Source organism: Grampus griseus, assembly GCF_964374135.1.
Source record: "Grampus griseus genome assembly, chromosome: X".
Classification (NCBI taxonomy): domain Eukaryota; kingdom Metazoa; phylum Chordata; class Mammalia; order Artiodactyla; family Delphinidae; genus Grampus; species Grampus griseus.
This window is the reverse complement of record NC_138999.1, coordinates 65,051,946-65,073,321: the sequence shown is the minus strand read 5'-3', so window position 1 is coordinate 65,073,321 and position 21,376 is coordinate 65,051,946. Positions and strand designations below refer to the sequence as shown.

The 21,376-nt window shown below is 42.7% G+C and overlaps 1 protein-coding gene across 1 annotated transcript; it reads right to left on the bottom strand.

The window, feature by feature from the left end:
- Nucleotides 1-566: 566 nt before the first annotated feature.
- On the bottom strand, nucleotides 567-20,843 carry PGK1 (phosphoglycerate kinase 1). Its single transcript, XM_082681448.1, has 11 exons — nucleotides 20,660-20,843; nucleotides 14,346-14,396; nucleotides 11,592-11,747; nucleotides 11,333-11,477; nucleotides 8,174-8,277; nucleotides 7,413-7,532; nucleotides 4,323-4,437; nucleotides 3,891-4,070; nucleotides 1,804-1,981; nucleotides 1,427-1,525; nucleotides 567-1,055 (listed from the first exon to the last, which is right to left on the bottom strand). Exons 1-11 carry the CDS (start codon nucleotides 20,722-20,724, stop codon nucleotides 1,015-1,017), a joined length of 1,254 nt encoding a protein of 417 aa, XP_082537574.1. The 5' UTR covers nucleotides 20,725-20,843; the 3' UTR covers nucleotides 567-1,014.
- Nucleotides 20,844-21,376: the final 533 nt, after the last annotated feature.

Here is a 21,376-nt window from a genome sequence, read left to right as displayed (position 1 = left end):
TTCAACACAGGAGGTTAAAGGAATCCCCAAGAGTTACCCCACAGAGATTTCCTCTGGAAACAGGAAACCCCAGGGCAACAGCTGTACAGCCAACATAGGGGGCAGCCAGTACAAACTGGAACAGGAACACAGAGGACTGCAGGAGGGACATCTCTAATAAAAATGAACCTACTGTCCCATATGTTTGAATATGTTGGGAATGAATCAGTGATAGATACATAGAAAAAAAGAAACTAATTTTTTAAACTATTTTTAACTCCAAAGAAAATTAAAAGATACATAAGTAAATATAATCATGGCATATGACATAGCTCAGCTGTGAATAATATTTATAATCACAATGTAGACTCTACTGATCAAATCTAAAATTATGACAAAACTATACTGGGAGAATTAAGAAGGGGACATACATATGGAACAAAGGCTATAAGAGAGCTAAATCTTCCCATGTATGAAATCAAGAAGTTAACAGTTTAAGCATGTTACTTAGAAACATGGACGTAGATATCTGATCCCTTCCTCAAGATTCTGTTCTCACCCTAACAAAATATGACAGGAAAAAAATCCCAGTTTCAATGGATATTTTTATTATTTATTTAATAGATCACCAACTTCATCTCCCTCCTTACCAACAACTGGAATTTCATTTTGTTTCCATGCTAAGTGGTGAAACTATGACAAAGCTAATCAGAATAAGCTACTTCATAAAGAGAACTAAGCTAACACAGCTCACTTTCTTTTAACAGGCATAATACAAATATATGCACTCTAGAATGGACAACGGTTTAGTCTCTAAGAAATTCAAATGGGATCTTGAAGAATGTAGGCAAAGCCAGGGTGCAGTAAAGGTGAGCTGAGATGCCATACAACTGTTTAAGGGTTCCTGGTGCTACATCTCTTGGCCACTAGCTGAATCTTGACATAGAGGAAGATATTAGCTAATGCCAAGTGGAGATGCAGAAAGCACTAAGTTGACTTAGGGGCTATGCACAGGAACCAAAAGGCAGGAAAGTACTAAACACTGCTGAGAGCCTCCACCCCAGGAAGGACTTTACCTGTTTTTGAGAGAACACACACACACACAGTCAGCATTACTATAGGATCCACTAAGCCAGATCTGTCCCCTTCTATCCGCCCAATAACATATCAACTGTTCTCTAGGGTATATGGCCTGGAGCTAGGTAACTTTTACATTTTGGGTCCCAGGTCTACTAGAGCATAACCTCTTTGAGAATAAGTCTTCCCATGTAGCCCTCCCCACCTCAAATGGAAGCCAGGAGCTTTATTTGAAACTCCTCCATTTGTACTGCCCAGCTAATGACTGCTAATGACACTATCTACCGTCTCCACTCCATTCTATTCACCTCTCACTGCATAAACCCCATCCTTCCCCCAAATAAGTCAGAAAAACATTAAAGAACCTCACCTTCCAGGAGCTCTAAACTGGCACCACCTCCAGTGCTTACATGGCTGACTTTATCCTCTGTGTTCCATTTGGCACAGCAAGTAGCAGTGTCTCCACCACCTGTTGAATGAAAGCCAAGTAAAAAGGGGAAAGGAGAGAAAAGAAAAAAGATTGGCACCAAAATTATAAGGCAATGTGCTCTCGAGCCCAAAAGGTAGCCGATAACCCCCCAAGTCCATCTCATTTAGAGGTTCCTCCATGAATTATATACCCATTTAGCTCTCAAGATTCACCTGGCACCAAGGAACCTAGGAAAAGTTAACCATTTCCCCTCTACTTTCCTCTGATCAGAATTCTGCCAGCTCACATTGGCAATAGCTTTGTACAGGACCCCTTACCTATGATGGTGATGCAGCCCCTGGAAGTGGCTTTCACCACCTCATCCATGAGGGCTTTGGTTCCTCGGGCAAAAGCTTCCCATTCAAATACACCCACAGGTCCATTCCACACAATCTGCTTAGCCCGAGCAACAGCCTCAGCATACTTCTTGCTGCTCTCAGGACCACAGTCCAAGCCCTAAGGGGCAGAGTTAAAAGAGAGGATGAGCTACCAATAAAAGCTACTTAGAGGAGCAAATACCATACCTCCACCAAGACCAGAACTCAAGGCTGAACACCAGAGTGTCTTCTAGAACCAAAAGATACCCCTCATTCTTTAAAATTATAAACCTGTTCATATCCTTTATGGAAGATCAAGTCTAAGGGAAAACCTCAAAAGTTATTTGATAAAAACATTCTTAGCCACACTATTTTATGATTGTGTGTAACTAGATAAGTGGTTTTCAACTAGGGTCAATTCCATCCCTCCCTAGGGAACATATGGCAATGTCTCAAGACATTTTTGATTGTCATGATTTGGAGATGGTAGGAGGTTGCTTCTGGCATCTAGTGGCCAAAGATGCCTTAAACATCCTATAAGGCAACAACAGCCCTCCACAACTAAAACTACCCAAGATGTCAATAGTGCCGAGGTTGAAAAACACTAAACTAGATCAGTGGTTCTCAAATCTTATTGTGCATCAGAATCACCAGGATGGCTTGTTCGAGCACAAATTTCTGGGCCTTACCCCCAGAGTTTCTGCTTCAGCAGGTCGGGGGGCAGGAGGCAGGAATCTGCATTTTTTAATGAGTTTCAAAATGATGCTGATGCTGCTGTTCTCTTTTTAATTTATTTTTGGCTGCTTTGGTTCTTCGTTGCTGCACGCAGGCTTTCTCTAGTTGCCACCAGTGGGGGCTACTTTTCGTTGTGGTGTGCAGGCTTTTCTCATTGCAGTGGCTTCTCTTGTTGTGGAGCACGGGCTGTAGGCTGGTGGGCTCAGTAGTTGTAGCTCCCAGGCTCTAGAACGCAGGCTCAGTAGTTGTGGTACACAGGGTTAGTTGCTCCACAGCATGTGGAATCTTCCTGGACCAGGGATCGAACCCATGTCCCCTACACTGGCAGGCGGATTCTTAACCACTGTGCCAGCAGGCAAATCCGATGCTGCTGTTCTTGAGACTACACTTTGAGAAACACTGAACTAAATAAAACCCACATGCCTATCAAAAGGAAAGTGATGGGACTTCCCTGGTGGTCCAGTGGTAAAGAATCCGCCTTACAATACAGGGGATGCGGGTTCAATCCCTTGTCAGGGAACTAAGATCCACATGCCACGGGGCAACTAAGCCCATGTGCCACAACTACTGAGCTCGCACGCCTCAACTACAGCCTGCGTGCCGCAAACTACAGAGACCACACGCTCTGGAACCCACGTGTCACAACTACAGAGCCCACACGCCCTGGAGCCCAAGCACCACAACTAGAGAGAAGCCCACGCGCCGCAACGAAAGATGCCACATGCTGCAACTAAGACCCGATGCAGCCAAAAATAAATTTAAAAAATAAATCTTAAAAGAAAAAAGAAATATGAAAGCTTAAATAATTCTAAAAAAAAAAGGAAAGCGATAAGCAAACTAGTATGTCACCATTAACAATTTTGTACAGCTATTAGAATGATAGAATATGGAGAACATTACAATCAGCTAAATAAGTCTTTAATACACACATAAATTTTTCCCTGCTTGCAATAATTATACTTGTACTATCTTAATGTTTTCATATAAGAAAAATTTCTTATACAGGTTTCTAGGCAGCAACATAATCCAGAACAGCCCAAACCATGAAAGTACATAGCATCATCCCCAGCACACAGTCAAGTACTTAATAAACATTAAATAGATGAAGAAAGAAAAAACAGTTTTGCCCCCACATTACTAATGAAAAGTCTTAGCAGCAATCTGATACCACTGCTTTTCCCCATCGATTTTCCCTGAAGGAGAGTCTCACTCAACATTTGTAGCCCTTCTTTTAAAATTCCCATTGGTTGGTTGAATGAATGATACCAAAATGTATTTGTTCACTCATACTACCAACCACCCAAGTGACTCACCATCCAGCCAGCAGGTATGCCAGAGGCCACAGTGGCTTGGCCAGTCTTGGCATTCTCATCAAACTTATCAGCAGTGACAAAGTCAACAGGCAAGGTAATCTTTACGCCATTCTTCTCAGCTTTGGATATCAGGTCTTTGACGATCTTGGATCCCTCTTCGTCAAAGAGAGAAGTGCCAATCTACACAGGAAAGTCAAGATGATGAAGATCAGCCTCTATACTAAGAATGTGATTACCTCACAAAGCAGACAGGAACAAAATACAACACAATACAAAGGAATAATTCAAAGACGAAAGAAAAACAACTTGCAAAATAAATAAAAATGGGAGTTTGTAGGGCTCATGTCAGAAGCTAATTTCCTTTTTAAATTTACATAACTGGCTATTTCTCATGGAGAGCTATTTCACATCCACTTGGCATTGGTTTCCTACCTCCATGTTGTTGAGCACCTTAAGGAAGGTAAAGGCCATTCCACCACCAATAATCATTTCATTGACTTTGTCTAGCATATTACTGATCAGCTGGATCTTGTCTGCAACTTTAGCTCTGGAAGGGAAAGCAAGAATCATCACCCAAAGAACAATGGACTAAGGAACTGATATTACATAAAGCCTGAGTTTTGATATTAAGAGACAGGAACAGAGAAATGTCCCACAGAGTGACAAAAGTATTGGCTAACTTTGCCCTACGTTTCTCCAACCAGAAAAGCCAATCCATTACTAATAAATCCTTTTAAGGTGTAGCTCTTGGCGAAGAAGGGCTTAGAAGACTTACAATCATCTAAATAAATCACAAGTTCCAAATAGATCTATTTTGCCCCTTCTCTCCCCCCAAAAATCAAAGGGTCAAGATTGCTAATTGTACCTGAGAAAGATTGCTAATTGTGGAATCCCTGAGCTCCCTGACAACTATCCTAATCCTAGAGCAGGAACCAGATTATATACGAAATGAATATATACTGAGCAAAAATAGATATTCACACTCTTAGGTCCATGCTCAGCTGCTGGAACATTTGCTTTATGGCATTCGTTATTCTATTGGACCATTTGATTCAACACACTGATTGAGCACTTACTCTGTGACAAGGTTCTAGGTCTCTGAGAAACATCACTGGGCAAAAGAGAAGATCCCTACCCCTTTGGAGCTTATATTCTAGTAGAGGGAAATAAGATAATAAACACAGATGTACCTTTCACCTCCGAGAGAAAAAAAATATCTAAACAAAAGAAAAACATTCACTTGAAGCACAACCTTTAAAATCCTTCACATAAGTAATAGCTTGCCTTCCACAGATATTCTTATATATCTAAATCCCACCTAAATGAACCAATCACCTTGGGCCTATCTACCTCTTCATTCAATAAACAAGATGATACCTACTCTGTGAGAGGCCCTACGCTAGGATTTGTGAAATGGAGGTTCAAAACAATAGCGATGTGGGAGAATGGATGGAAAGAGACTATAGATATCTCACTTGTAAAGACTGGTCACCACCAAGGGTAAGAATGGATTAACTGTTTTATACAGAAACAGACACACACAGAAAGAGAGAGAGAGACAGAGAAAGAGGGAGAAACGAGACTCAATGTCTTCTAAAGAATGTGGGATGTTCTACAGATCAAATGCCCTGCTTCTTCAACAAATCAATGGAATGAAAATAATAATGAAGAGGGAACTATTATAGAATAAAATATACCTAACAAGCAAATTCAATGCATGGACTTCATCTGGATCCTTATTCAAACAAACTGACTGTAAAAAGGCATTTCTGAAATGACGGAGAATTTCTGAATACAGACTGGGTATTAGATGATAGTAATAAAATTGTTAAATTTTGTTAGGTATAACACACGGTGGTTATTTAAAAGAAATCTCATCAGTTATGAGATGCATACAGAAGTATGAGAAATGAAATTATATGATGCCTAAGGCTTGCTTTCAAATACTCCTGACAAAAAAAAGGATTAGAGGACAGATGAAACAGGATTGGCAAAAATGCCAATAATTATTAGAGCAGGGTGAGAGGTACCTGGGGGTTTATTATACTATTCTTTCAACTTCTGTAATGTTTGAGCGTTTCCATAATAATGGGGTTTTTTCTGCACCGTGCGGCTTGTGGGTTCTTAGTTCCCCAACCAGGGATTGAACCAGGGCCCTCGGCAGTGAAAGCACTGAGTCCTAACCACTGGACCACCAGGGAATTCCCAACACAACGTTTTTTAATAAAATGTAAAATCTTCCCCTAAATTGTTAATGTTCTAAGGAGACTACATTGCAAGAAAGGTGGCAAAAAAAAACCTCCACGTCAACTTCCCCAAAATAGCTATTTTAGGCAGAGTCCAAAACCTAATCATAACCCCTAGGTGGCACTCACTTCCATATTCCAGATCTACGGAAGGTTGGAGAACAAAGCCCAACTCCTAATCTCCAGAGAAGCAAAGATCAGAGTCTGACCTTTATAAACCAGTGCACAAGAGGGGCAATGATTCCAGGACACAGATAACAACCTATACCCACCTTAACTATTTTTAGGACCCTGAAACTGGGCTCATGAACCTGGAGAGCAACTATGCTATCTGAAATTGACACCCAACTCGAGTCAGCATTCATAGGGAAATGCTGAGTGTGTTCATTCCCATGGAAAAAAAAAAGCCCCGCTCATAAGAGGGTCAGGAGCATCTAGCCATAAAGAGGCTGCCATCTAGATAGCCATGCCAAGTGACAAGATCTTATCCAAGCAGTCCCAGGTCTCTGTCACCTAAAATGTATCCTCCTAGCCTCTTGAGTTGCACTTCTGAAATTTGTATTTTTAACTAAGCCAGTAGAATATCACTATTCACAGGGTACCTTTCCCCACAGGAGAAAATATAAAAAGGTATGTGAGCTGGAGAAATGAGTTCCAAATGATATATTAAACACATATGAGGAGGTTTTCATATCTGAGAGGCTGAAATGCTTCAAAAATCGTTAGATGAGCAATGGTGGATCTTTCCGATTCTTCCCTCCAGAGCCATTTTCTATCCTTTCCAGCCCTGTTCTCTGTCCCAGGAGGCTGACCTGAGTGGACTGCATCAAGGAGTTCCCTTGCCCTCTGACGTCCAGCTAGGTTGCAGCCCATTGTGGGTAGGAGGGGGTACATCAGCAGGACATTAAAAGGAGATCAGAGTATCTATTTCCCTGGCTCCTTCCCTGCTAGATGACTATCCCTACACCCCTTGACCAAAGGCTATGGTTTCTATCAGAGCGACCTCTCCACGCAACCACTGTCTCTGGATTTTGGTAACCATCCCTTTCCTTTTTCCCTTCAGGCCTAGGGATGGTGATGACTGTTGCCCCAGATTACTGTACTGTCCCTTCTGGGTTTCCCTAAACCCTACCCACACCTTTTTAGATAGTCCCTTTATTAAATTCTCCTCAGTCACCCAGTTTGATTGTGCTATCTGACAATAAACCACCCAAGTTATGGCCTACTACCAGGCAAAAACACTACTTAAAGCATGATCTTGAAGAGTTCTCCATACCCGCCCAGGATGGCCAGGAAGGGTCGCTCTGGGCTCTCCAAGGCCTTGGCAAAGTAGTTCAGCTCCTTCTTCATCAAAAATCCTCCAGCCTTCTCTGGCAGATTTACTCCCACCATGGAGCTAGAAATGAACGAGACATTCAAATGTTAGGTCAATCCCTAGCAATTCTCCCAATTCTAGAGGCCATCTCCTTATCACTGAAAATACTTTCACTTTTGAGATGCCAGGCCACCATGGTTTTCATGCCCAAACTGCAACAAAACACTTAGGTACAAGGTAAGATTTTTGACTAATAATGCAGGGTCAAGGGGAACAAGTGAAAAGCAATGACCTAAGGTAGAATTTAAGATACCCAATTAATAGTCTTCAGGCCAAGGGTTTAACCACAATAAATAATCAGCCAGGTGATGACAACAGGAAAGGATTCCTCAGTTTGCTTCCTACTGACAGCCTAAGATTCCACTCCCACAGCATTCACAAAGGGAGAGCTCTCCACGAAATATCCCAAAGTGAGACAGAGGAACATCTTCCTGAAGCTCAACAAAAAGCTCCACAATTCTCAACATTTGCTTTTATTTCCTCTTTAGATCGGAGATACTCAACAAGAACCTCAGTGTAATTTGTAGCTCCAATTAGAGATAGAAGCCAAAAAGATCATAATATAATACAGAAATATCCAAAAGCAAGCCAGAGCTTGGGCTGCTCAAGTAAACAGAGAAATAATGCTCCCAGTTTGACAATGAGCAAAAAACTTTTAGTACCTGTGGGCTCGGTGAGCAGTGCCAAAAGCATCATTGACATAGACATCCCCTAGCTTAGAAAGCGAAGCTCGAAAGGCTTCTATTTTGGCTGGCTCAGCTTTAACCTGCAGAGAAAAACAAACAAAAAAAAAAGGAAAAACAACAACACAGGAAATGTTGATGGCTCCAAAGACAACTGTAAAAGCATTTCATGCCAAGAGTCCTCTTCAACACCTCTAAAGACCCTGAGTTGGTAGGATAGCAGTTTTTAAAACTAGCAACAGGATCTGTTCTTTCTTCCTAATATTCCAGGTTTTTGGGTCATTTCTGCATGTTTCTGCTCTCCTCCACCTTCCCTCAAATTGCAAGCCTAAGATTCCTGAACCACAGCTTAACCCCTAATCACATCCCACTGGCCTCTTTCCAGCTCCTAGGACAAGACTCAAATTATCCTTCTCTCTCCTTATCTTGACTCATTTCCTCATTCTAACATATTCTCCTTGTAAAATTTAGGATTATACTTGAGTCAAGCTGCTGGCTACCAAGACCCTTCTGCAAAGGGAAAAAGGCCCTCATACATATTCCTCATCAAAGCAACAAGGGCAGGCTGGAACAGAGAAGGCAGATGGAAACATGACAACAGAAAAGGACCTCAGAAACATTTTATATAATAGCAAAAGGAGGTAATTCATATAGCTTTCCCTGGAAGTTAGGCATCTGATAAAACAATACACTTCTACAAAAAAGAAAGAGGAACAAAAACTAGAAGTAAAACATAGGGCTTTGAATGTCGGCTCACTATCCAGGGATAATACCCACCATGCTCCCATAGGGGAAAGAAAGCAGGGCAGCAGGATGAACAGAGTCTCCAGTAGGAAATAAAGTGAAGATGCACAGGAAGCCAGATAAGAGGGACATGGCAGGGAAGAGCACAAAACAGATGTTTGTTTCAGTCACTGTCCACTCCCATTCTCCCATTCTCCCATGTACTGAGGAGAAGGAGGCTGCCACAGATAACAGGTGCTTTCCTCTAATGAACCAAAGAATGCAGGGGCACTAATGCTAAAACTGAAGACTGTAGAGCCCCCATAATCTCTTTACAATGGAATATAATCTGCCACTGGTGACTGCAAGATGATGTGTGTAGTAATGAAAACACTGCCCAAATGGCAGGAGACCTGGGTTCTAGGACCAGGTCTGACGCTAATTTACTGTGTAACCTTTGTCAAGTTGTTCTCTGCCCCTGAAATCTTCCCATCTATTAAAAAGGGAAGATAACCCCTCTGTTTAAGAAGAATTGTTTGAGGAAAAATGAGACAAACTGAAAGCTCTTCATGGAAAAGGTACTATAGAAATTAATAGTAATAAGAACCCATTTCTCATTTTTGATCTGCCAATAACTAGAAGGAAGAGAATGCTCCTAAAAAACCAATGCAGGCACACTGGATAAAGGAAAAATTTCATGCCCTCGCTTTGTTTTTATCCACTTTGAACTTATGGCTGGCTCCTGAAATTTCAAGCATGAAAAGCCACTGGACACTAAATGTAAAGTAAACTAACTAAAACAGACATAGACTAGCATAGTTGGTTCATCACTTCCAGAATAAAAGGTTTTGCCTCAATTTGCCAGTTGCCTCCTGCCATTTCTAAGCCCAAGCGTATAGCTGGTTGAGTTTCAGTCTAAAAGGGCACCAAATTTTAGGTCAGCATTTGACTCATACTACTCTAGCAAGACCATGCCAAAGGCAAGATAAGGCAAGACCAGAACCTGCAGTGCTAAGAAAAGAAAGCAGGCACTGCTTGAAAGCAGGCACTGCAATGACCTTAAGAAATGTCAGAAGTACAACAGGAGCTTGAGACGCTAGCCTCAGAGCATCTTGTTCCACAAGATACTAAAGACCTTAAGAGTGGAAAGTACTTAAAGGGTGCTTTCAGCTTCCCTTCTACCAATAGGCAAATTCTAAATCATCCTCAAAGAGCCAGCTTTATCATTTAATATTTGAATTCTGGTTGTCGTTCACAGTAATCTATTTTGTGGGTTATCTGTGGTTGCCTTTTTAAAAAATTTTCGGTTTTTTCCCTATGGTTGCTTTTGCACAACAATGTCAGAGCTGAATAGTTCCAACAGAGACCATATAAGGTTGTGGCTGACCGTATGGTCCACAAAGCCTAAAATATTTATTGTCTGGCCCTTTACAGAAAGTTTGCTGATCTAATGGACTGAGCTCTATATAAGGCCCAGCAACAGTACCACTACCTCTAACTTTAATCAAATGACTGCCTTTCTGAGACCTAGGTTTTTTTTGAAAATATGATGATATCTGTACTTCCTTAAGAAGAAATTCAAAGAAAGATGCTTTACACTTCTTAAGAAAAATGTCTTAAACCCAAGGCAGTATCATCATGACCATCATTTACCCAACTACAATCAAATGTCCCAAATAGTCCCTTTCCATTTGACTTAGGAAAGTACTTTTTCTGCTCACATGATTCTTTTATAAGAAAATCCCAATGATATCAAATTTAATTTAGTGTGTTAAAAGTATCAAGCTCAATCTTTAAGTTAATTCCCCTTCCAAATAAAAATACAGATTGTCCTTCTATAACACACCAGGGCCTGTTGCTTAGAAAAACAGTTCCAGCCTTGACAAACAAAAAATCTAAAACTGGCTCTCCTGGAGGAACACCTGGTGTATCATGGATACTCACCACCATGCCCCCAGCCAACAACCACCTGTGAATGTCTGCTCTCAGCACTTGGCAATCACAGCCTCCCCCTTTGATAGGATATTATCACGTACTATTAGAAAAAACAATCTTCATGTATCACAGGCCAGGTGTGTAACAAAGGGACAATTAGAAGCAGCATGTTCACCAAATCCTCATACACCCAAATGGTGTTCACGTATTTTTCCAATGTATTTCAAAACCACTTGAGCATGATGAGGAGGGCTTCTGGGATGCTGACAATATCCTATTCTCTGACCTAGGTGGTGATTACACAGGTGTGCTTACTTTGTGATAATTCATCAAGCTGTGCCATTTGTGCATTTTTAATCGTATGCTGTACTTCAACAAAAAGCTGTCAAAATAAACATAAGCTTCCTCTACTCTTCAATCACAGTCTCTTATACACTCAGCCCTCCTCACCCTCACTAATGTCAAAATCACAGGTCCTACCTTGTTCCCAGAAGCATCTTTTCCCTTCCCTTCTTCCTCCACATGAAAGCGAAGGTTCTCCAGCAAGATGACAGACCCAGCAGCTGGGTCAGCACAAGCTTTCTCCACTTCTGGGCCCACGCAGTCCTTCAAGAACAAAACATCCCTGGGGAGAGCACAACATGGAAAACACTTGAGCAGTCAGAAAGTTAAGAACCAATAACAACATGCTTGACAACATCTGTCACAGAGTCCACCAGCACCAGAGCCTGAAACGTACTTGCCCAGCAGAGATTTGAGTTCTACAGCAACTGGCTGCAAGGAGTACTTGTCAGGCATGGGGACACCATCAGGCCGGCCCAGGTGGCTCATAAGAACAACTGACTTGGCTCCATTGTCCAAGCAGAATTTGATGCTTGGAACGGCAGCCTTGATCCTGCAACCAAAAAGAGACAACAGGTAGAGTAAGGTTACTCCTAAGAATTAGTGGTAACTATTCTATTCATGGCCTCATAAAACATAAAGCCCCCTTTCTTCTCCAAATTCCTTCAAATCTACTGTCAACAACTCAGCGATGGTCCTCAGGTCCATGTGCAGAGGAATAAGTTAATTAGGATGTCAACCCTCCCCCTAGGATTATACAATCTCATCATGTTTTGCCCCTTGTGCAGAAAAGAGTTAATATAGCAGGACTGAAGCTGTTATCTTCAGAAGGACCTGCTTGCAAGGTTGGCCCTTGGCTGGTATCTGGGAACTTGGCTTTTGAAGTGGTCCCTCAGTTCTCTGACAAGGGCTGCTCACAGTTCCTAGACTGTCCGTACAAACAAGGTGATTTACGCTCAACACTTGCTTCCCTCTAGGAGGAATTCTGGTAGTTGCTGGGCAGAGGGTGCCTATGTGATCAGCTGCCAGTAAAAATCTTGGGAGCTGAGTCTCTAAAGGGCTTCTCTGGACAGAAACATTGCACACAATTATTGCATTTTTCACTGCTGGAGAAAGGAGCACGCTTGGTGTGTCCCATCATAAGAGGGAGAAAGCATGGAAGCCCATGCATGGATTTCTCCAAATTCTGCCTGTGTCTTTTCCCCTTGCTGATACTGTCATGCATCCTTTCACTGTAATAAACTTTAGCAGTGAGAACTATATGCTGAGTCCTGTGAGTCCTTCCAGTGAATCACCAAATATGTGGGTGGTCTTAGGGACCCCTGAAACATCCTAAGTGTTTGACTGTGGCAGAAATATAAAATTCCCAAATCTTGAAACCATTACAAGAAATTTGGGGAAAACTGAAAAACATGTAACTTTTCTGTACCCGTTACAGATCCTAAGTCACTTTTTTATGTAGGTAAAAATAAATACATTATATAGAATGTGGTTTACATAATGCATTGCATTTACTAAAGTATAGTTTAACCTAACATTTATTAAACCTCCTTTAAACACTTCAAATTTTTGTTACAAACTCAATACTAACTTTCCATTCTTGGCAGTCTTTAAGAAATTAAAATCGATAACAAAGAAAATCATTTATTTATTCAAAAAATATTTATTGGATGCTTCTTTTGTGGCAGCTACTATATCAGATTCTGAGAATACAATAGTAAATAAAATAGTCTCTGCTCTCATAGAAGTGGTAAGAACTATGGAGAAAATAAAGCAAGGTAGGGAGACAAGAATGACTGGAGAATAGTGGTGAAGAGGATTTTAGAGAGGGTGGCCAGGGAAAGTCTCTCTGATAAGGTGACATTTCAGCAGAGAATGGAATAATAAAAAGCCAAGTTATGTTTCTAAAATATCTTATGCTACTTGGCAGATATAAAAACTCATTTATACCAAATAAAGAAGAAACCTTCATCAGGTACAACGTTTGCCCAATGAAATCCAATTAATCTTCAGGGCTATTCATTATTGGCCAAGTCCTATTATTTCTAATGCTTCATTTTGTTAATCAACTCCATGGAGTTCTGAAAATGAAAAGATCTACTCAGACCTGTTTCTCTGTTTTTTACTTATAAAATACCTTGATAGGCATATTTCCAATCTTTTATGTGTGCTACAGAAAATAATGAAAGTCAAGAAGGGTCAGAGGTGCCTTGTACAAAGACCTTCCACTATGGTGCAGCAGGGATGTGCTTGGCAAAATGCCAAGCTCTATTCTGGGGCCAATATCTGAAAGTGTTCTGGGTCTATACCTGCACTGTACAATATGGTAGCCATTAGCCACAGGTGTCTCCTGAATACTAGAAATGTGGCTAGTCCAGATTGGTATGTGCTGGATCTCAAATAATACCAAAAAAGTTAAATGTTCCTTTGATTAATTTTTAATTGATTACATACTGAAATGATTATTTGGGGCTTACTGGATTAAATAAAATGTATTATTACGTTCACCTGTTTCTTTTTACTTTTTTAATGTGGCCACTAGAAAATCTTAAATTACATGTGGCTCATATTATATTTTTATTAGACACTGCTGGTCTATACCATTGGAACGTACCTTTCCAGCTCAAACCTTTCATTTAAAATTTAAAATAAAACCTTCTTTTACAATCTAGTCAAAAGCAAGAGCAGTACTATCACTTAAAATTTCTGCTTCTGAATCTAGCAGCCAAGACATTTGGAGCAGCCTAAACTGAAAATATTACTTCTGTAGTCTTTTCCCTTAAATCAAAATTCTCAAAAACTGATTTTATCAGGGCCAGCTAGAATAGAGGCTGGTAAAACTACATGCACAGTTCTTCATTTTGCAAGGGAAGCCAAGTAACCGTAAACCTTTATATTCTTTAAAAATGCATAACACCAAATTCTTCAAATTTAAAAAAAATGGGAGGAGAAAAAAATCGCTTTCTTAAAATGATTTTTTTCAAGTTCTAAATTCTCATAAGAAGGCAAACCAGATGGTGGGTTGTTGAAAGCCAAGATCACATGGCTTAAGTTATCATAGTTCTACAATAAGGAAGTAAAACCATTTCATCCCATATACTCAGACCCAGGTACATCGTAAACCTAGCTCAAGGATTAGCAGGGACATTACCTCTGGTTGTTTGTTATCTGGTTGTTCTTCATAGGAACATTGAAGTCCACTCTGAAAAAGAAACAAAGTGTTGGGTTCAGAGCCATGATCAATTTTCCATTCCCCCAAAGATTAGGAGAGGGACTTTTAGTGAACCAGTTAAATAAGTTGAAGTTCAAAAGTCACCTTAAAAATAATCAGCAGTATCAGAAGATGGTGATTAGCCATGGGGACGAGGGTAGGAGTAGTGACTGGGATAGGACACCAGAGGGAGCTTCAGGGGTTCTGGTAATGTTCTCTTTCTTGACCTGGGTGACAAATGTGCTCCTTTAGTGATCGCTCTTTGAAGCTTATGATTTGTGCCCTTTTAGGTACGTATCTCATACTTTTTAAAAGAGAAATTTTAAAAAATAAAAAACAACTTAAATCACAGGAACTAGCCCTGAAGACCAGGGAAGCTAAAGCCAGTACCATCTAAAAAGATTTCTATGTGGGCCCAGCATGATAGTATCTAATAACAGTGGCAGCTGGAGGAGTGAAGGGTTATAGGGAACACGTCTGGATTTTGATTCCTTTGATAGTATTTCTGGGTTCTAAGGAAGCAAACATTATTCAAAAGAAAAAAATTAATTGGAACAATAAAACATGTCAAGAGAATATCATTCTTTTGGGAGAAAGGCTGGGACCTCGGGACCAGAAAGAAACCCAGTATTCAAGACCAAGTTCAAACAGTATCCTTCAAGCAAAACACAGACAATAACAAAAAGATAGCCTCTTTCTAAAAGCCTGAGAGGACACTTTGCTGTACACCTGAAACTAACACAACATTGTAAATCAACTATACTTCAATAATTTTTTTTTTTAGTTAAAGAAAATAAAAGCCTTAGAGGAGAGGATGGAACATGTGACCCTGCCCACCTGACAAACTGGCAATTAGAAAAGAAGTGATCCAGATAGCACAAGCAGGAAATTCCCTGGCGATCCAGTGGTTAGGATCCACTGGTTAGGACTGCTGGGAGCCAGGTTCAATCCCTGGTCGGGATCCCACAAGCCACATGGCACAGCACACGGCCGGGGGTGGGGGGTGGGGGGGGAGTTGGGGGTGTGGGTAGCAATTTACTGCAGTCTTCTTTCTTACCCAACAGATTGCTGCTTTACCATTTTTAAGAACTGATCATTCCTTCCCCCTTCTTGCGAACTCCTTAGAACCTTGGGCTACTTCAATCTGACTGAAAACAACGATGTGTGATAGCTATCTGTAAAGTCTAAGTTTTGCCTGCCAAGATCCTTTTTAAGTGACTTTTTTCTCATCTCTAGAATGGGGATGATACTACTATCTACTTCACAGTTATTGTGAGAATTAAATGTGTTACCGATTTGGAAAGTGCTTTGGAGAGTAACTGATACACAGTAAGTGCCATAAAAGTGGTAGCTATTGGGCTTCCCTGGTGGCGCAGTGGTTGAGAGTCTGCCTGCCGATAAGGGGGACATGGGTTCGTGCCCCAGTCCGGGAGGATCCCACATGCCGCGGAGCGGCTCGGCCCGTGAGCCATGGCCGCTGAGCCTGCGCGTCCGTAGCCTGTGCTCTGCAACGGGAGAGGCCACAGCAGTGAGAGGCCCGCGTACCGCAAAAAAAAAAAAAAAAAAAAAAAAAAAAAGTGGTAGCTATTATTATACATGCTAAGGCTTCTCCAAAACGTGATTCTGTGATCTAAAAGGCAGATCAACCGTTACTAAAAACAGCTAGCAACACGCACTAAGGGACTACTGTGAAGGTATGACCTAGTCAAAAAGACTGCTGCCATGTTTGACCACAAAGCTCCATCACTAGGCCTTCCTCTCTAAGGCTGAGGCTTGGCAGACAATTACAAAATCCTAGATCTACTAAGAAGACCACCAATTTCCTATGTCCCCTAGGTCTGTAGTCTAGTTCACTGAAGAACAGCTTTTCCAAAGGTGAGTTGAAGGACTAATTCTATATTCAAACATTTTAATTAAAATCTTAAAAAAAATAAAGGCAGTATGCCTCTAAAGAAAGAAATACAGTCTACTTAATTTCAGGCTACTCGATTCTGATTCTAAGCATCTTCTTTAAATATCCTGAACGAGGCCCCTGCCAGCCTTAAAGTGCATTCCAGAGAGGACAGAGTATCCCATTACCAAGAGTCATTTTCTCCCACCCCCTGCAGCCTCCCAGAAGGCCCACATTCAAAAGGGCTATGGGACTTCCCTGGTGGTCCAGTGGCTAAGACTCCGCACTCCCACTGCAGGGGGCTAGGGTTCATCCCTGGTCAGGGAACTAGATCCCACATGCCGCAACTAAGAGTTCGCATGCCGCAACTAAGACCCGGCACAGCCAAATAAATACATAAACAAAAGGACTAATGGCAAGGGGCTGAGCATAAGCCACCTTTGCAGTGCTGCTCCCAACCCCCAAGCCCTGACAGAGAAGCTCTTTGGAAACATTCAAGAATCTCTCTCATCTATCCACGCTGCCATGGCATAGCTTACTGATGAGAATTGGACTTGTACTCTCTTCTCATTGTTTGTGGAATATCTTCCCTCATCATCTCCTAGACTCTCAACAACAGGTCTGCTTTTAGCTTCTCCTGTCTAAGGACTCCACCACTGAAACTGCTCTGACCTACACATTCCACTTGTTCTGTGTAAAATCTGCACCCCTTCCTTTTCCACTTCCCTTAAACAATCCCGAGCTTAGCCTCAGGCACAAAGTCAGATATCACTACACACCAATCATAATGGCTGAAATTTAAAAAATGACATCAAACGCTAGTGAGGATGCAGAGCCATTGAGCACTCATATACTGCTGGTAGGAATGTAAAATGATGCGGCTGCTTTGGAAAACAGTCTGGGAATTCCTCAAAAGGCTAAGCATATGACCCAGCAATTCCACTCCTAGATGTTTACCTAAAAGAAATGACAGCATATGTCCATACCAAGACTAGTGCACAAACGTTCAATATTCACAGAAGCTTTATTTGAAATAACCCCAAACTGGAAACAACCCAGATGTCCTTCAAACTGTGGACCATCCATACCACAGACTACTACTCAGCGATACAAGGAATGAACTATTGATACATGCAACAACACGGATAAATCTCGAGGGCATTATGCTGGGTGAAAAAATGCCATCCCAAAGGGTTATATACTGTGTGATTCCACTTATATAACATTTTTGAAATAACAAAATTTTACAAATGGAGGAGAGATTAGTAGTTACCAGGGGTTTAGGAATGGAAGGAGAGGGGCCACGACTCTAAAGGAGTAGCATGAGGGAGATCTTGGCAGTGCTCAAACAAAACTAGTTTTGTATCTTGATTGTGGTGGGAGTTACACAAATCTACACATGTGATAAAACAGCAAAGAATTATATACTTTATTCCAATATCAACTTCCTTCCTACTCTTGATATTGTACTATAATTATGTAAGATGTATCCAATGAGGGAAACTGGGTGAACACAGGACCTCTCTATACTATCTTTGCAACCTCCTGTGAATGTACATAATTATTTCAAAATGAATCTTAAAAATATTAATTTAGTTGTAATAAAGATATCAAGACTCTATCACCTGAAATCGCAGGAGTCCAGGCCCAGTTCCATTAAAAGCTCTCAGAGGAACCATTCCCACCCTCGCTTTACTGCCCCTGACTAGAAAATTGGGGTATTACGGCTCCCTTAGAGACTTTTTTTTCCTCCCTTGCTCTCAGTTTTTCCTCCGTTTCTTCTTCCACTACACCAAGGCTGTTGCTTAACAAGTTACAACAGGTTAGGGAAAAAACAGTGAGGTTTAAAAAAATAGGGGGAGGGAGAGAGGTGGGGGAGAGCAAGCAAAAGGGAAGCACTTCACAAGTCGGCAAAGGAGTAAGACTGGCAACCTATGAGAAGAAAAAAGGAAATGACATTGCAAAATTAAACAGGAAATTTACTCAAAGGGCTATAAAGTCAAATGGAGTCCTAAAAAACTGAGGTAGAACCTGGTAATTAGCCAGAGATTTCTGGCTATCTGAAGTTCCCTCAACAAATCAGTCAATTTCCCTTGGCATTCAAAGCAGGGGCCCGAAGACTCTACAAACATCACAGCTCCCTTTTGCAAGATAAAGAGAGGAGGCAAGTGAAGCAGCCACTACTCCGGAGGCCCCACTTCCGGAGCACTGCCAGCAAGCACCACATAAAGGCAATTGAGACAAAAAGAAATTTGAGCTGATGAGGCATGGCTGCCTCTGTTCTAGAGCTACATTAATAATCTGAGAAAAAAGCAACTTCCTGTTCTCAGGCCAAATAAGTTCTATCCAGATTACAGGGAAAAATTATTGACTGCAACCTTCAGCAGACAAAGGTCTATTTTAACCTGTCCCTATTCACTATGTCCAAGAATTTAGAGAATCTGGTTGGTAACCAAGGAGACCCAAATTCTAGTCCTGGCTCTACCACCAACTTGCTAGTTCAGTGACCTTGGACAGGTCATTTTCCATCAGCAAAACAGGACTAGTCAATCATTTCAAGGCTCAGGGTTAATCTGTGTTAAATGAAACTTTGAGCCCTTGGGCAGAAACATATTTCATATTAGGTCCATAGGGAGAAAAGATAAGCACCTCCTCTAGTCTCACTCCCAGCCAGCCCAGATAATTCCTCAAGCCAGTTTCCCTGGGAAGAGAGGAGATAAAGCCCAAGACTGCAATTGTAGGAAGGTAGCCAAGATGATGCCCCACCTCTTGTCTTTCAGCTGGTGCCTGCATCTGGAAAGGTCAGCCTTGAGCACAGTGGAGATGGGAGGAAATCACTAAAATCTAAGATCTAGTTGCATGCCAATGTCCACTTGTCCTGTTTTTCATAGGGTCTATCCCCCTTCCTTAAGAGCATCTGAGGGGTAGATAGGGCCCTTATCTAATACTAGGATGGCTATGATTCCTACTTTGTCCAGATTGCAAAGGACTAGGTGATTTAGCAAAAGGGGGACACCAGGTGTTCTTCATGGCCATAAGCCATTGAGTTCTTCTAATTATTTCCATAGCAGGGCAGAGAAGGCCAATTGCAAACTAATAGTGGCCATAATGAAATAAGAGGGAAGGGGAGAGCTACATGAACTTTTAGGGTGTCCATACAGTTCACTAATTCACGGTGCCTACCTTCGTTTAAGCCTTAGGTAAAGGGAGATCCCCTACTGCTTTCTGCATCCATTAATATCCAAAAGTTGCCCTGTCTTGAACCAGCCCAAATTGGGAAAGGGGCTGGATCACATCATGCACATGCCTGCCCATCAATCAACCACTTCCCTAAAAGGACAAGACTACACAACGCTATCAGTTCAAGCCCTTATGGCCTTATGGCCTTATGGCCCCCACAAAAGCGCCACCCTTGGATCCTGTCAAGGTCAAGTCCATCAGTTACATACCTAACTGAATTCCTGCACTTAGCTCCTGGCATGCACGAATGTACATGTTACGAAAAGGATAAATGTAAAAGCTCCACACATTATACTAGTTAACTCTGGCAAACAAGGGAAAAGCCATGTTGGTAAGTGACCAGGAATCCACATGTTTGGAGTAAAAGACCCCAAAGCGCATGGGGAGCCTTCCCCACTTCTAATATCCTGCTTCTCTAGCCACCTGTGGGGGTGAGGTTAGAGAACAGCAAGAATGAGCAGCCACACCCTGCTCTAGCATTACCCAGTATGTGGCATAAACCTGGTGCAAAACCCATGGCCTGTAGTCCAAAGACACGTAGAGCGGCAGCGGCCTGTTACATAAGCCCTGCAGGGCCTCCTTTGGTGCGCCCACCCCACCTCTCCCTCCCACCCCCAACGCTTTAGTGGGTTCTACTCCTGAACAATGAAATCAACATTCTCTGGGAAAGATGTCCTTTTGTGCAGGGCCGTTTCTGATTTGTCTGGGACGGTCTACGGTGGTGGGGGAAGGGAAACTAACCAAATGGCCTTTCAAGGTCCCTTCCCTGGGGGTCTAGGGATCTGCAGGCTAAGCATCACATCGCACCTCGCCAACTGGGAACTGGAGGGGATAGAACTGCCTTTCAGAAATAAGAGAAGAGAGCAAAATGGATCCCTGCAATCTGAGCCCTTCCTGGGTGGATCCAACCCTGCAAAGGGCAACTTCGGCTCACTTTTTGGGTTAGGGAAAATGAGGTTAGAAACCGTTAAATCCGGGCAAAGCTTCAGCCACAGTGGTGGGCAGCCCAGTCCTGCAGGGCTAGGACCCATGGGGCCGAGACGAGAACTAAAGTTCACTTTGGGCAAGAGGGAAAGCAAGTCGGCCCCGGCCGAAGAGGCTGCGGCAGAGTCCCGAGGATTACCTCATGATGACCCGCTTCCCCTTCACGTCCATCTTGTCCAGAGTCAGCTTGTTAGAGAGCGACATCTTGGCAATTCAGCGGCAGCGAGAGGCCGGGGGAAGAGACTGTTAAACGACAGCGGCGAGACTGCAGCCGACTCGCGCTCGGAACGCGTGCAAAATGCCGAGCGCCTAGCGGGCTCGATCGCCCCGCCTACAACCTCTCCCCGCCCCTTTCCGGCCGCCGCACCCTGCTCGCCGGCCACTCGGGCAGCTATAGGACGCGGCCCGAAGGCGCCTGCGCGCTGCTATTGCTCCAAGGCGCTGTCAGTCTGCGAGGGCGCTGGTGGGACGTGCTGCTGCCATCTGTCACGTCCGGCACGCAGCGAGCCGCTGAGAACCTTGGTGACCAGCGCCGGGCCGGCAGGTGGAGGAAAAGGGAGAGCTTGGCGCCGAGGGGCAGACGTAGAGAGTCTGAGGCCCAAGACCGCCGTCTTGGTCCCTGCGGCCGCGCCCAGAGCAGCTGCAGCGCCACGCAAACCCACGACAGCCTGGGGAAAAGCGCCACGCCGCACGCACCCCATGGAATTGCCCGCAGCCGTATCAGGATAGATGCAAATGGCAGCTCCTTTTGGAAAATTTCTGTTTTCCTGGCTCCCCCAAATGGAATTCTCCGTAAGACTGCTAAGGGGCCTTTAAGAATTGAGACCTCTCAGAAGTTGGGAAAGGCCCTGGTTCC